The following is a 16,352-nucleotide window of genomic DNA, read 5'->3' on the forward strand; positions in this document are numbered from 1 at the left end:
GAAGCTGGTCTCCTTCCCCGGTTTGCTCTCGCGTTCCCCGAACCCCGAGCAAGCAGGTCTCCTTCCCTGCGGTTTGCTGGGTGGTCCGGGGAACGCGAGAGCAAACCGCGGCGAAGCTGGTCTCCTTCCCTGGTTTGCTCTCGCGTTCCCCGAACCCCGAGCAAGCAGGTCTCTTTCCCTGCTGTTTGCAGGGGGGTCCGGGGAACGCGAGAGCAAACCGCGGCGAAGCTGGTCTCCTTCCCCGGTTTGCTCTGCGTTCCCCGAACAAGCAGGTCTCCTTCCCTGCGGTTTGCTGGGTGGTTTGGGGAACGCGAGAGCAAACCGCGGCGAAGCTGGTCTCCTTTCCCGGTTTGCTCTCGTGTTCCCCGAACAAGCAGGTCTCCTTCCCTGCGGTTTGCTGGGTGGTCCGGGGAACGCGAGAGCAAACCACGCTGTGCAAGCAGGAAATGGAATTTCAAAGTTCCCGGGGCTTTTCCTGTTTACCTGGCCAGCAGAAGAGTACCTTTACCTGTGTAGAGCGGCCACTAGAGCACTGTGGGATACGTCCCGGAGGCCATTAACTTCAATGTCCGTCCACACTATCATAAAATCGATTTTAAGAAATCGATTTTGGGGTTACTCCTCTCGTTTAGATGGAGTTCCAAAATCGATTTTAGGGACCCTTAAAATCGATTTTATGCACTCTGTAGTGTGGACGGTTACAGCTTTAAATCGATTTAGAGCTCTTAAAATCGATTTAAAGCTCTAGTCTGGACCTGCCCTGAGAGACCTACTTAAACTGACCTAACTCCTGGCGTCGACAGCACTAGGTCGCTGGAAGAAGTCTTCCATCAGCCTAGCTACTGCCTCTTGGTGAGGTGAATTACCCACAGTGCCAGGAGAACCCCTCCTGTTGCTGTAGTAATTATCTGCACTGAAGCACTGCAACTGTAGTTGTACCTCTATAGCATTTTTAGCATAGACATTACCTAAGACTTTATTGTTCATTTCAGTATTGATAAGCTGGCATCTGTTTCTGCATCTAAGGCTGTCTACCCTGTTGACTGACTTTATCAAAGGCAAGATTTTGGGGCTATTAAACCTATCAAGCAGGTTTTTGGGGTGTTTTGTATGTATCCCTTGACTCAGAGCCACAGAGTTCTTTAAATGTGTTTCTTTAGAAGGCCAGTCCTCTTACAAGTAGCAGCCCAGGTTTGTAAAATCATACTTATCTGCCTCCTAAAAGGCAGATACTGAGGAGGCAGTCACAAAACAGAATTACAGTTACAGGATGCAGTCAAGGGAAGTGAACTATGGAGGAAAATGGAATGCTCTCTTATGACCTTTCAGGCATCCATCTACAAGAGAGACGTTCTCGTGGTATTTATGACCTTAGGGCTGTTTTTATTTCTTGTGCATATCAGGATGAAACCCTTGTCATTCATGAGTATCTGTTCCTACTAACTTTTACTTAAAGTATGTTTGTAGCAGTTTTTGCTACTCTGACTTTAATCTCACTTTCTCTTTTTGTACCATTACTTCACTTTTCCCAGTGCTAATTTACCTTTTCATACCCTGTTTTGTCTTGATCTTTTGACTTTGCTTTTATGGTTCTACTCTTCTCCTGTAATGGGATCTGCTTTTCCCTCATCTATACATTCTGTTCTGTTCTTGGTGATCAAACACACTCAGGCTCTACCCTGTTTGTACACTCTATTCCGATATTATGGATTCCATTTTTTATTTTCCTGTTGTGTTCTGCCCCTATTATCTTTGATTTCAACATGATTTTTTTTTGACATGCTTGTCTGTTGCATGCAAGGCTGCATCATTCACTTATCATTTCCACCACTCATCACTCCACTTTGCTAATTGGTCCCTAGGGCGAAGGAGTTAAATAAGTAGCAGTTAAAATTTCAATAGTTCTATTGGAAGTTTTACAAATAAACATAGCAAAAAAGGAGTACTAGATGGCATATGAGCAAATACCCCATCCAAAGATCTTAGATTTGGAACATCTTGAAAACTAGCCCTAGTTTTTGTCACTGTGTTTATTGTTTATCCTTTTTTTTTTAGTTTATTTTCCATGAGAAAGTGGGCAATGCATCTAATTATCAAAGGAACCATCTGTCCAAGCAAGGCTCAATACAATTCAGATCTCACTTATTCCACATAAATCCTGTTAATCTAAATGCTGCCACATGAGCTCAGTTATGAACTGTCGAAGTTGATGTTGGCTATGATGGTGTAAGAGACTGGGGCTTTTTGAAAATTACTGAATTGAGGCAGAACGTGCCAAAGCATGATCAGTGAAAAGGGAAAATGAGCACCAATCAACCATTCTCTAGACTTCAACAGCAGTTCTTACTGTTTCTCATAATTAATACTTTTATTTAAATCAAATAGTAAGACACATACCAAGGATTCTGTAACACTTTTGCCATGCGGACCATATTACAATACTGATTGTATTGTGGAAACTGCTCAGTATTCATGATTTCTGTGACCATCTCCCTTTTCATTCTTGATTACACAATACCCCTGTGGCAACTACAGTAACTTCTTATATGGGAAAGTAATACTAGGAAAGAGTATAATGTACTTGTAGTTGTATTAACTGATTTACCAGATGGTAATGAGCCAGCATCATGTGACCATCTCCCTCTCACCAGGGCACCAGTAGCCCATGCATTATATTCTAAGAACCTCCAGGGTATACACTGTAGAATCTGTGTATTATATTCTTAGTATGAGTCTGTAGCAAGGCGGTGGGATACCTCACAGCCCTGCGGAGGGACGAGCCTCCCCTCGCACCAACGTCAGCGGAGCCAGCATGTCCTGTGCCCGCCCCCCAGAGGGCAGGGCGCAGGACAGGAAGTAGAAAAGCCCAACTGCAGAGCTCACTTGACAGCCAGCCGCTGGAGAGGCCAGATGCCTGTGCCGTAGCTCTGGGTTGGGACACGCCAGCAGTCTGCTGCCGATGCGAGGACTGGCTGAGCCAGCCAAGCCTACCCTGGCCAGCTACCCTGAGGAGCAGCCCAGCCTACCCGTTACCCGGAGGAACCGATGATGCCAGAAACCTCCAGGGACACTGCCCTAACCCAGGTACCCTACGAGGAGCAGTCCAGAAGTAGCCCCAGGGATAGTCGACTCTGGTCTGGCTGTAGCTCAGCCAGAGCCCATGTCAGTTTGTTGTGGTCAGGATCCTCACTGACACAACAGTGAGTCTCCTGCCACTGCCAGGGCCCCGGGCTGGGACACAGTGGAGTGGGTGGGCCTGTGTCCCCCCGCCCCCCACTCACAGTTGGCAGTCTCCCCCTTGCACCAGACACTCAGAAGCCTGAGCACCAGACTGTTTGCTGCCCCGCCCTGACCCAGGGCCGGGCCCATAGCGAACTATTGTGAGGCGGTGGGATCCCCCACAGCCCCGCGGAGGGACGAGCCTCAGACTAGCCCTTCTACAGAGTCACAGTACAAATTCACAATGTCACTTGTGACCTTTCATATATACAACAAATGTAACAAATTCAAAGCCCAATGTGATATAAAAAGCAGTGACTGAAAGGGGGAAAAAAGCTAGAACAAGGAGAGGGGTAAAGTTATAGATCAGTTTTGTAATTTCCTGTAACATGTATCTTAATACTAATTAAAGGCCAAATCCAGAAGACCTCAGTGGTAGTCATGACTGAGTAAGAAGTTCAGCTTTTGATCTACAATGAAGATTTACCAAATCTTAGAAACTTTGTGTTTGAAAACTTGCCCTCTGGTGTTAAATACTCAAAAAGGTCAGCAAATGAAACTTCATAAATACAAATCTGATCTAGTGTTGTCTCTGAAACAAATCATTCATGAATTCATCTCCAATTAGATTAATTTGATCTTTTATAGTTGGACCCATCCTACTATACTAACAAATTATTTAATTAGCGTTCCTTCTTGGGTTGCAGTTTTGAGCACTCTTCAGAAATACTATATAAATTTACTAGATTTTTTTTTTTCTCTCCTAAAATTACAGAATCAATTAGTTTGATCTTAGCTTATCCTCAAGTCTGGTTTTTGTTCTGATTTCCTCCTCCTTTGTATTTCACCTGTTCTGTTTTAGGGTTAGGAGTGTTGATTTATGATCCTGTCTCATGCATAAACTTAACTTGCCGTTAATATAGTGCCACTATGGTGTATAATACTTATAGTTTAATAAGGTTTAAGTAGGAGAACACAAATAATTGGGATTTCTGGCTTTGCTATAATAAGAGGCCTATTTATTAATATGAGGACCAGTGTGAGAAACTGGATCTTAGTCATACTAAGGCTAGGTTTTTAGATAACTCCAGGTTTTTAGTTAACTCCAGGTCGTGATTTCTACTTTCTCATTCTGTGTAATGAACAAGTGACTTCACAAGCGCAGGTGCAAGCACAAAATAGCAGAAGTAATTTTGCAATAAGGAGGTTGGGGGGGCTTTGGCAATGTGATAACTAAGCAGTAATTAGACAACTTTGACATGTGGGAATTAAGAAATAATTGATGCAAATTATTCATATTAATGATTAGAAGTTTGGTTATGCCACATATGGCTGATGGGCAGGCACAAACCTTATTTTGGTTGCAGAAAGGGACTATGTAATTACTTGGATGAATATCCATATTTAAAGGATGGATATAAAAAATTTGGTTTAGTTCTCTAAATTTCAGGTTCGTATTGCTACTGAAACAGTGTCGTCTAATTTGTGGCCTTCTAAGGTGGTCCACTAACTTTTTGTACATCTTGGTTTCTTTCTATTCTTTAAAGTATAAGTATGCTATGATGCCTTCTGAACTGAAACCATTTAGTCTTTGTTGTTTAGGTATAATGAATACACTCCTTTAGGGTCTAACTAAAGCATTTGTTTTGATCTGTTGTGAATTGTGCCAATATCATAATCAAATAATCTTCTGTGTAGCCAAATTTGGGAAGAATTTATGGTAATCAATAAGTATTATGAGGATGTGGGATCAATCAATAAACATTCAAAGCAGGATAAAAATTTTAAAGCTTCATTATTTATAAAGGCTACAGAAAGGACATATGCGTGTTGGGAAGGAATAAATGAAAGCTCTGTTTTGAAACATTACTGAAACTGAACTTCTGTGTATTTTTTATAAACAGATAAATGTGTAAATATTACTCTTTAATTCAGGTATGTTTGAGATAGGTCAGATACTTCAAGAAAAGGATTAGAGGCACCTCATTTATTAAGTAGAAGTCTACTAAGCAATAGAGTTAGGGAATGTAACCCAGCCAATTCTGTAGTATATAATCTCCTTGGCATAAATGCAAAGTGGTTGTTTTTGTTTTGATATTAGAAAAAGAGAGTCAATGGTGTGTTTTCCAACACCAGTTTTACTGTACTTATTCATTTATTCAAAGTACGTCTTCTGTAGAAATAGAAGCCAGATATTCCTTCAAATCAAGCTACTACAGTAGGTTGTCAGTTACTGTAAAGAAACTTATAAAAATAACACTTTTCTAAAAGTAAAGCACCCATGTAGGGCAGTGCTCTGTACAAGAAGATACCAGAGAGTTTTTAAAGGCTGAAAGACTGATCAGTGTAATGTATATCATCTAGAAATGAGAAGTGGAAAATACATTTGTTTCCTGTATGTCCTATAGATTTCAAGTTTTATTATTTCATACCTTCTTGATGTATCATTCATATATAATAAACGTGCCTTAAAACCCGTATTTTGAAGTGTTACGAGAAAAATTAAGCTTCATTTGGTGAAAGATCAATGAATGCATGTTGATCTAGGAAAAAGGGAAAGAGTGACATTTACAGGTAAGCATCATGGTTCATCTATTACGTAGATCAGACAAGGAAAATTCAAATCTATGCTAAAGATTTAGATAACAGTTCCTCATTTGAAGTGTTATAAATCACATCTCTTGCAGAGAGTCTAGCATCCTGTGATCTGGACTCTAGTTACCAGTAGAGCTTGGCAACTTTTTTGAGTGTTTTTCACTGGAAAATGCACTTTTTTGTGGTGTGGAGGGGGCCTGAAACTATTTCCCTAAAGTTCAATCCCCTCTTTGCTCACCTGCATGAGAAGGGGAGTAATGCTCCTCTGGAGGCTGCTGTCTCCCTTCACTTCTGCCTGTGGTGCACATAACATACATCTGTCCCCATATTTCCCTGCACAGCTTTGTAAAATAGGTCCTAATTTGTCTGATAGTAATCTTAAAGCCTATTCTTATTGGCTTGAAAACATCAAACCTCTGATCACTTGTCATTCCAAAATGAGCCAGATATCCAGTCATCCTCCTGTTCATCTTAACTCCTTTTTTTGTTTAAAGTATCCTGTAATTTTGTTAAACATAGTACAACGGTAGACCTTCAATATTTCCCCCCGGTGGATGATAATAGCACACCTTTCTCTTACTAAGGGTATGTCTTCACTACCCGCCGTATCGGGTGCATTCATTGATCTTTCACCCGTATCGGCGGGTAGCAGTCGATTGCTCGGGGATCGATATATCACACCTCATCTAGACGCGATATATCGATCCCCAAACACGCTTATATCGATTCCGTAACTCCACCAACCTGAACATAGTTGCGGAATCGACCGGGGGAGCCGCGGACATCGATCCCACACCGTGAGGACGGTGAGTAATTCGATCTTAGATACTTCGACTTCAGCTACGTTATTCACGTAGCTGAAGTTGCGTATCTAAGATCGATTTTTCCCCGTAGTGTAGACCAGCCCTAAGAAGTATGGAATTAGTTGTGTCTTGTTACTCGATATATTTCCTCAATGCGTCGTTATCTTGTGCAGGCTGCACTCATGGTGTGCTTCCTCCTGCAATCCTGTGTAAGGGTCTGTAACAATCTAGCGGTGTCTGTGGCAGTGGGATATTTATGTTGAAATATCAAAAGGTTCCTCTTAATGCAATATGTATTTGTAATTGAGAGTGGGGTAGGGCATCATGTAAGAATCTGCTTTTGTTTGCTGTCTGTTTCATTGAAATTCCCTGTGGTTATATACGCCTCCAGTGCAGCTCCGGAAATAATTTATTCCAGACGTAGGGACTTTTACTGTCCTTTTGTTTTGATTTTGAAATCAATACATGCACTTTATGATTGTTGGCATGTGGTGGCTGCTGCTGCTGCTCATTACCAGTCTAGGCTTATAAGCAGGGCTGGTTTTCTCAGAGGCAGAGCGAGGCAACTGCCTAAGGCACCAAAATATTGGGAGCAACAAAATGTTTATTGGCTGTCTATTTGGGAGGGACAGACCTTCTTAGAGAAGCAAGAACTCAAACCAGCATTGCCTACAAGACACTGAATGGCAAAATTATTGGGGTGAGTGGAGATGGGCAAAAATTTTCAGATTTAATCATGTATTTGCCGAAAACTGTGATTTCAGTTGCTGCAAAATGATTTGTAAATTAGTGTCGTCATTCATTGAACAGTTTGGACCAAAACATTTTTAGTGGGGCTCTAAAGTCAAAAGGAGATGCAGCTGCCACTCGCCAAGTGGAAGAGGCAGCAGTGGCCCCCTTATGCCCCAAAACCCAGCAGTATGGACTCACTTGGGATGAAGGAGACCTGGGTTCAAATTCCTGATCTGGAGCAGGGACTTGAACCAGGTCTCCTACAGCCCTGGTGAGTTCTATAAGCACTAGACTATTGGCTATTCTGGGGTTGGGGCACCTTCTTTTCTGTTGAAATGGCTCCATTTTGTGGGCAATTATTTTTCTGTTCATATTTTATAATTATGTCAAAATTGGTGTCTGGCTACAATCATTCTGTATAATTGGATTTTTTTAAAAGCTGTTAACAAATATTTGTAAATTACATGCCCTATTGGAATTTGTCAATGTTAAAAGTGCATTTAAAGTGGGTAATATAGAGCATTACAGAAACATACCATCGTAAGTAATACATTGCCATTAGCTGCTCAGTTTTGTGCTCGAGTGGCTTGCCTGTAGAGGGACAGAAGATATACTAGTATTGACAACTTTCGCTCCCACTACAAGACCTTGTGCTCCAACAATGCAAATATCTGTTTGTTTCACGCATGCAGCTGGCAAGTGTGGCTTGTTCGTGGTTTGTGTTACTGTTTTCCTTTCCCTGTGAAAGAATTCACCACATTGGAAGAAATGGTTCCAAAGACTCTTGTACTGTTAATCAGACCTTGCCATCCTGTCCTCTTAATCTGTTTAGTCTTGTAGTTTCTACGCTGCAGCAGAATGTGACAATGTTCTATGGAAATGCTGCTCTGCTTTTAGAGGTAAAATGCCCAGTACATGGGTGCAGTGTTAGATGTGATTTGATGCCTGATGCAGCTAATACCTACTGAGTTTTGTCCTTGCTCGTGAAATATCCCAAATCTTCTGGTCTCTTCCTGAAGCTTGTATTTAAAAATAAAATCTAACACCTCACCCCCAAAAGAAACCTTGGCAATCCTATGCCTTCTATACTCTGTGCACAGCTTGATTTCTCCCACCACAAACACTGACACCTAAGCTCGGAGGACTATTAACTTGGGGCAGCTTGTGAAGGACTGTGGGTTTCATACACCTCCATTCTTTCCTTGTCCCTGCATCAGATCAGTGGAAGCAATGTGCTAGTCAAGTTATTTTTGGTTAACATTCTTTTAAGTTTAAAGGAACCAAACTGGTGACTCATTGAGAATATGGGCTCTGATGAAAACTTTTGGTTATCTTCCCCTGACTAGCTCAAGTGTTTCTTTTTAATTCTTCCTGCTCCCTTAATATACCCCTGCTCCATAGTTCATCTCACATATCAGGGAACGCATCAACTTGAGCAATTTTATGGTGGAGACTGCTTCTTTGGGATTGACCTAAGGCATAAGTGGCAGTACCTGGTTTGAGAAGGCCCTTAGGTTTGCATATTCAACAGTCATTTCCCATTAAAAAAATGTTAAATTCTCATTTTGCTGTGGCACGTTTAAGAGCAGACCTCCTTACATCCAAATTTATGAAAACCAGGCATACTTTAATGCAGAACCCCAAGGAATGCTTGATTGAAATAACAGCTCAGAAAAGTCTCTTGCTAACATTCCTATGACAGAAACATGGTGTCAGCTAGTTTTCTGCATATAATGTAACTTTATTTTAAAAAAACTCCACCATAACTTTAGAAGGCTTTGCTTAACATTCTTCAGCTGTAGTTAATTGTAATATACTTGGGCTATAGGACACTTCTTAAATGTAACTGTATTGTACAGCCTTCATTTCCTTAGAACTATCAAAATGCATTGCTGATTGATCTTTGTTACTCACAGTTGTGGCTGTAGAAGAGTCATAGCTTGTGCCTTGGCAATACTTAACAAGTGTGAGTACCAGTCTGTGCTTGCAGGAAAAGTCTTTGCTATAATGTAGATATAGTCTGGGTAAGGATATGCTACTCTAAACTGAATCAGATCCCATAGTGCTAATTCAGTGGCGATTCAGTTCTGCTTTTTTTATGTCTACCTGGCTTTTAAATTTGGTTTGTTCTTTTAAGTAACCGTGGTATTCCACACTCTCCATTTTAAAACCCTCCCCTCTTATCTTCCTTCACTCTCTAACCTTATCTCTTCTTACAAGCCTAGATCTTTCCCATTGCACCTCTTTCTCCTACTTTTGGGTCCTTGGACAAAAGACAAGGTAAGAGCACTAGGATTGACACCCATCTGTTTTTTACCTGGACAGTCTGGTTTTTGGCTTTTGTGTCTGGGTGCCATTTAGGGTTGCCAGGTGCCCAGTTTTCAACTGGAAAGTCTAGTCAAAAAGGGGACTTGGCAACCTTAAATGGCACCTGAACTAAAACTGCGGTTACCATGGGGTGGGGAGAGTCACCGGATCATTAACCCACACCAGCCCCTGCTCAGCTGGGGCCATCTCCTACTTGCAGGCAGACTCCTTGAGATGATCCAGCAAGTGAGGGAGAGGGAGCAGTGAATGATGGGGGCAGAGTTGGGTGGGGCCTCGTGGGTCTGGTTACCAGGAATTAGAAAGGTGTTTACCCAAAACAGCACTCCATCTTGTATGTTCTAGCTCTCTTGAGGTATTTAGCCATGGTAATTTTTCCTCACCACCCTAGCTTCTTTCTGTATTTTTACCTTGTATCTGAATACAGCATAACTGTTCAGATGGACCCAAGAGCGTTGGAGTAGTGCAGTGGCTTTCAACTTTTTTTTTTTTTAAATTTGCAGACCCTTAAAAAATTTCAAATGGAGATGCAGATCCCTTTGAGAATCTTAGACATAGTCTGCAGACCTCCAGGGGTCCATGGACCACAGGTTGAAAACCACTGGTGTAGTGGAATGTAGCAAGGGATTTGAACAAAGCTGATGCAAAGTAGCATTGCATTGTCCTGGCTTGTGGTAAAAAGCAGGAGAAAGCAACAATAAATGGCGCTTAGTTCCAGAATGCTGTGTCACTACTTCAAGCAATATGTCAAGGTGAGAGGAAACAGAAGCTGATTTATTTTCCTGTTTAGGTGATATGACCCATTGACTTGAATTTTCTAATTACTCTGAGCCATGTGAAAAGGAAATACATAACTATTTTGAGGAGTTTTGTCTGCCAAATTAACCTTTTTATTTGTAGGTGTTCTGGAAATTTTCTGTTGCCTAACAGTCCATTGAATCATAAGGCTGCCAGGTACAATAGTTGCCATCAAAATGTCAGTCTTTGGCAACAGTTTTCTCAGAGTGCTATCTGGGATACCACAGCTTCACCCTCTGATGTAGATACCGATGGTTCACAGATGATATTGGTGTTTGGTAAATGTTAAGTTAGTAACCATAAATTTTCACCTACGCTCTTTACCTTGTATGTTTTTCAACAGTGAAGAAATATTTAACAACTGTGGTTTTAGTGGACATGGAGGAGGGTGAATTAGTCCTCAGGCTGTACATCTTCAGAACAGATCAAGCCTGGGATGTTGGCAAAGTGCTTGAATCCTGTTCTGGAGGGACCATGCCTCTGGATGAAGATAGTTCAGTGTCCATGTGAATTGATTGTTGAGGCTGCCAACAATGTTTCCAAAGTTAAGTTGTCTGTCTTCGTGTTTATATGGCTTCACAAACCATACTGTCTAAACACCTCACAGTTAATACATTTTATTCTCTCATATCCCTGTAAGATAGGTAAGAATCTGGCAAACAGGGAGCAGTCAGTGTTTGCCATAGGCATTATTTACACTACATTAATATGTATTAATTACACAGTATGAATATTGTATGTATGAATGTTCAGCAGTTATGCCAGTGTTTCCCAAAGTTGGTACATCCTTCAGCTTGCGCCGCTTCCAGCAGCTCCCATTGGCCTGGAGCAGCGAACCGCGGCCAGTGGGAGCCACGATCGGCTGGACCTGCTGATGCGGCAGGTAAACAAACCAGCCCAGCCCACCAGGGACTTTCCCTAAACAAGCGGCGTCCCAAGTTTGGGAAACAGTGTTATGCCAACTGAATTATATTGTTTTCCCCACAATGCTGTTCACTCTTGTTCACTGCTATATCCCACAATATCTTGGAACAGGACAACTCAGCATTTGACCTAAGTGGATAGTAAACAGATCAAAGGCACATACATTAATATTCTGCAAAGATAGCGTCACAGAACAGGACCTGGAAGACTAGTATCCAGAACCACACATTAAGGTGCTAGTACAAACTGGTGGGTTGGATCTTATGTGATGTATGAAATGATTTCAAACTTGTAAGGAGCCATCCTACAAATACAAGGGTCTTGGGAGGGCGTACCTTCTGTGAAGGTAAATATGCTGAGAGATAATTACTTCCTAGAAAATGGGTATGTGTATCTCCTTTTTGTATTGTACTGTTTTGTCTTTAGATAATACATTTTGGTTATTTGGTCTCTTGAACATTTTTCATAACAAACCATAAGTGTAGTCAATCAGCTATACAATTAAACAATTTACCAATCTGTGAAATGTGAGTGTGATAAAGGCAGGTGCCAAATGTTGCACTGAAAGTCAGTGACAGAGCTGGGCATGGAACCCAGATCTTCTGAGTTTTAGTGCAAGGCCTTAACCTCAACACCATGCATTCTCCCTCCCTGGTTATTGTGCTTTTAGTGTATAGTCTGATATAGACCAGTCTGTTAGAAATTTTGATTAATCCACATGTTCACCAAGCAGGGTCAATACCTATTTTACTTTACCTGGGCTACCTTTGCATTAGTAACCTTTGGTGAAAGTCCAATTCTTGTCTTGCAACTGCTAATGACAAATTCAAATTTTAAATTTATTATGGAGCTGTAAAAATCTGCAGTGGGAGCCTCCCTCAAACAGGTAAGACTTGCAATTCTAATTAAAAGGAGGCTTATTCTGTAGTCTATCATGCATTTATTTCTTGCCTCTACCCAGTACAAACTGAACATCAGCCACTGATCTTGGCATTGTCCCAAGGTCTGATATTGAGGATTCTTCTCTGCTGTTAATATTCACGCTGTTTCTCGCCTACGCCTTTTTTGCAGGCAAAGGCAGCTCAAGCATCTCATCCGACGTGAGTTCAAGTACAGATCACACACCGACCAAAGCCCAGAAGAATGCGGCTACCAGTGAAGGTAAACGCCTGGTGTTCATTATTTAGCCAACATTACTCATGGGGAGGGATTACCTAATTTCAGAAGATTAAATCCCCCTCCCCAAACCTACCCACGATTCCTTGGGAGCATTGTAAATTTAAAACAAAACTTCTCTTTCAGACATCTTCATTGTACAATTTTAACTTTAATCGTGTAAGGGTTTAAGTCAGTTCTGCAAAACATAAGTGTGTAAGGGAGTCGCTGAAAGGAATTTGTTCAAGACATTTATTACAGGAGGTGGTGGTTGTGTATTAAGATTGATGTGGTCAGACTTCAAGCTTATTTCCAAGGAAAATACTTCATGAAAACACAGTGGGTGGAGTTCTAAGTTAACTTTATTGCTCTACTATGAGTGCCATGTGATAAATATTTAATGATGTGCTTGGAAGTTTGTGCCAAGGATTCAAAAATAAATACAGTTATAGACCTAGAGAGTTGACAGTGATTTGGCCAGACTGATGTATTTCACCTGGAGTGATTAAGGTATGTGTCAACTTCAAGATATGGCCTTTTTTGGTGTCTTAGGAGGAGAGGGAAGATTTTATGTCTGTATTAACACCTTGTAGAAATCCCTGGTTTATTAATGCATTTCAGGGAACTATAGTATGGGGAACTACCGATCATTTCCTGCTGGGAATGAGAAGTTAATAAAATACATCTCATAACTGGTGAGCATTCAGGGAAAAGTGGTGCTGGTTTTGTATTTTGTTAGGACACACGAATATTGGCTCTAGACCTTACGATAATGCTCTTGGTAGCTGATTGGGAATCACCAAACCCATCTGTCAGGATTAATGATGCAGGCTGCAAAGTATCTGGTCTTTGGGCAGTATGTTTAGCTGATGACTCAGACATGAAGATGTCCCTTTAATAGTATGTAATCTGGTTAATTCTTGAACAGATTATTCTAATTTCTTCAGTTTTTCCTGTCATAACAAATTAAGCTGCAAGCAGTCATTACTCTCTACCTGCCTTTGTTTCTGACACATCTTAATGGTTTAAATAAACTAACAAACGTGTGGATTCAATAAAACAATGCTATCTGGTTACAGCTATTTACCTTTTAAACTGTAAGTACGGTAGAACCTCAGTTACGAACACCTCAGGATTGGAGGATATTCGTAATTTTGAAATGTTCGTAACTCTGAACAAAACGTTATGGTGCTTGTTAAAAGTTTACAACTGAACATTGACTTAATACAGCTTTGAAACTTTACTATGCAGAAGAAAAATGCTGCCTTTAGCCATCATAATTTAAATGAAAGTTTCCTTAGCTTGTCATCTTTTTTTTTTAAACTTCCCCCCTTTTTAATAGTTAACTCTGTACAGTACTGTATTTGCCTTTTTTTTGTTTCTGCTGCTGCCTGATCCTATATTTCCGGTTTCAAATGAGGTGTGTGGTTGACCGGTCAATTTGTAACTTCTGTTCATAACTCTGAGGTTTTACTGTAAGTCAATAGATTTACTTAAGAGTGATTGACCCCAAAATAAAATTACCTGAGATGGTCCCAAAAAAAGAGCTGGGTGTAAACACTAGGAAATTTGGGGAAATTTCAGTCTGGATCCAAACCCTGCTTTAGGCCTATTTCTAGTAGCAATAGATTTTACCTCTCATGGTGGGTGGTAGCCTTTAAGGTTCCAGTTTCACCTTAGATAAATTTTGTCAAGAAAAATGCCTTGATGCAAAAACGAAGGGCTTCTCTACGGGATGGGGTAGGAGAGCCTAGAATGGCTAATGTGGAATAGCTGCAACTGTATTGATAAATCCTAAAATTGAATTTATGAAGTATAAGGTAACACTTTGAGAATGCTGCTGTACTAAATCCAGGGAAATAAAGAAGAAATTAATCCAGGGGTAGGCCACCTATGGCACGTGCGCCAAAGGCGGCAAGCGAGCAGATTTTCAGTGGCACTCACACAGCCCAGGTCCTGGCCACCTGTCCGAGGGGCTCTGCATTTTAATTTAATTTTTAAATGAAACTTCTTAAACATTTTAAAAACCATATTTACTTTACTTTACATGCAACAATAGTTCAGTTCCATAACATATAACTAATAGAAAGAGACCTTCTAAAAATGTTAAAATGTATTACTGGCACACAAAACCTTAAATTAGAGTGAATAAATGGAGACTCGTCACAGCGCTTCTGAAAGGTTGCCGACCCCTGAACTAATCAATACTGCAAACACTGAAGTGTTCAGTAATCAAAATTCCTTTAGCGATAACATCACATTTTCAAAATAACTTTAAAAATATTATGTGTAGCTAATGTAAGATTTCAATGAGAAAATTTACATCAATCTGCTTTACACAGTAGTCCTTAAATAGTGGTGGATTACTATGCTGGCCCTGAAGTTTTCAGCATTATTGTATTAATCAGGCACACACCAGCGAGGGGAGTTAAACTGTGGCCCAGCAGAACTAAAATAGTGGACAAATGAATTTCCTGAATTGTCATGAAGGTTTGGAAGGAGTCCAGGGTAATGGAGTCTCATAGCTTTTTCTATATCTTGTTTTCTTATTTAAAGTACCTCATATTGTGTAAACCTCTCTCTCATCATAGGTGTTTCCCAACAGGCAATGCATGCTGACACCTCTGCTTATTTATTTTTTGTGTGTGCCTGTGCTGCTTTCATCTCCTTGTATATCTTGTGATTGTCAGCCCACAAAATACCAGTGTTGTGCCCTGCTGAAGGACTTATCCTGTAGACCTCAAAACACTGAAACTGCCATTTCAGGTCTCGGGACCTTTTAAAACTCATTTATGTTCTGTAGGGTGAATTCAACTGAATAGCACATAGTCCTGTTGAGACTCAAGATGTGTCCTTCCTGCTGGTTGAATGGAATCTTAAGGTTCTGGGTTGTGAGAACACTTTCAATTATTTCATTATTAATAATTAGTACAACAGTGCCTAGAGACCAACCAAGAATGGAACCCCATTGTCAGCACTGTACAAACTGTAGTAGTTGTGCCTTTTTATTGTTATTTACAAAGCATTCTACAATTGTTAGTCAATTTATCTTTAGAATACTCGGTGCTTCAGTCTTCCATAGAATTGGTACAGTAGTCGTTACCCACAACAAAGACTGTATTTTATACTTTACATGGCCCCCATCACCATGGTATCTGAGCTTCAAGTGATTTTGCAGCTCACACAGTAAGTCTATGGCAGAGCTGAGAACTTCTAATTCTATCCTTTACTCTTACTAGTAGGCACAGTTCACAGTACCATAAATCGTCCTGTGAATGGACTATGTGTGTGTTGAGAGGAGGTTTATGAAAGGATGCCAGCAGAATTGTTCCACTTGACCTTGAACAGTATGCAACACGCTGCACCAGATAAGTGGATGACTTAAAAATACCATTGCGTCTCTAGTGGCAGCTAAATTCTATGCTCCTTATAGAGTTAGGAAATCAGGAACTTAAGTATGTGAAGTTGCAGGCCTTCTAGTCTTACCCTGCCTCCCAAACTGAATTCCAGCTTTGCAAACTGACCTTAATTCTTTCCAGTTGTGCTGTGTGCTCTTTCTCCCTCCTTTCCTTTGAGGCTGTTGATACAAAGCTGTTGCTGAAGTTATAGCACTGAATTTCCATGAAAGAGCTAGGAAGAAAATCTATGGGCCTGATTCACTGTTGCCCTACAGCTTATGTAGTACTTCACACCAGAGCAATGTGAGCACTTTGCTTTCGCCTTGCAGTGGTGCAAATGACTATAGGCAGCCCAGGGCAATAGCAAATTGGACCCTACCACTATAAGGGGGCAAGGCAACAT

The 16,352-nt window shown here is 40.9% G+C and overlaps 1 protein-coding gene across 2 annotated transcripts in view; it reads left to right on the plus strand.

Moving 5' to 3' along the window:
• Positions 1–16,352, plus strand: part of FBXL7 (F-box and leucine rich repeat protein 7) — a 348,004-nt gene that overhangs the window by 69,489 nt on the left and 262,163 nt on the right. For both annotated transcript variants that reach the window (XM_050937500.1, XM_050937499.1), the window contains exon 2: positions 12,468–12,557. In XM_050937500.1, the coding sequence (XP_050793457.1) occupies positions 12,540–12,557 (18 nt within the window). In that variant the 5' untranslated portion in view covers positions 12,468–12,539. The remainder of the gene's footprint in view (positions 1–12,467; positions 12,558–16,352) is intronic.

Source organism: Gopherus flavomarginatus, chromosome 2 (assembly GCF_025201925.1).
Source record: "Gopherus flavomarginatus isolate rGopFla2 chromosome 2, rGopFla2.mat.asm, whole genome shotgun sequence".
Lineage (NCBI taxonomy): Eukaryota > Metazoa > Chordata > Testudines > Testudinidae > Gopherus > Gopherus flavomarginatus.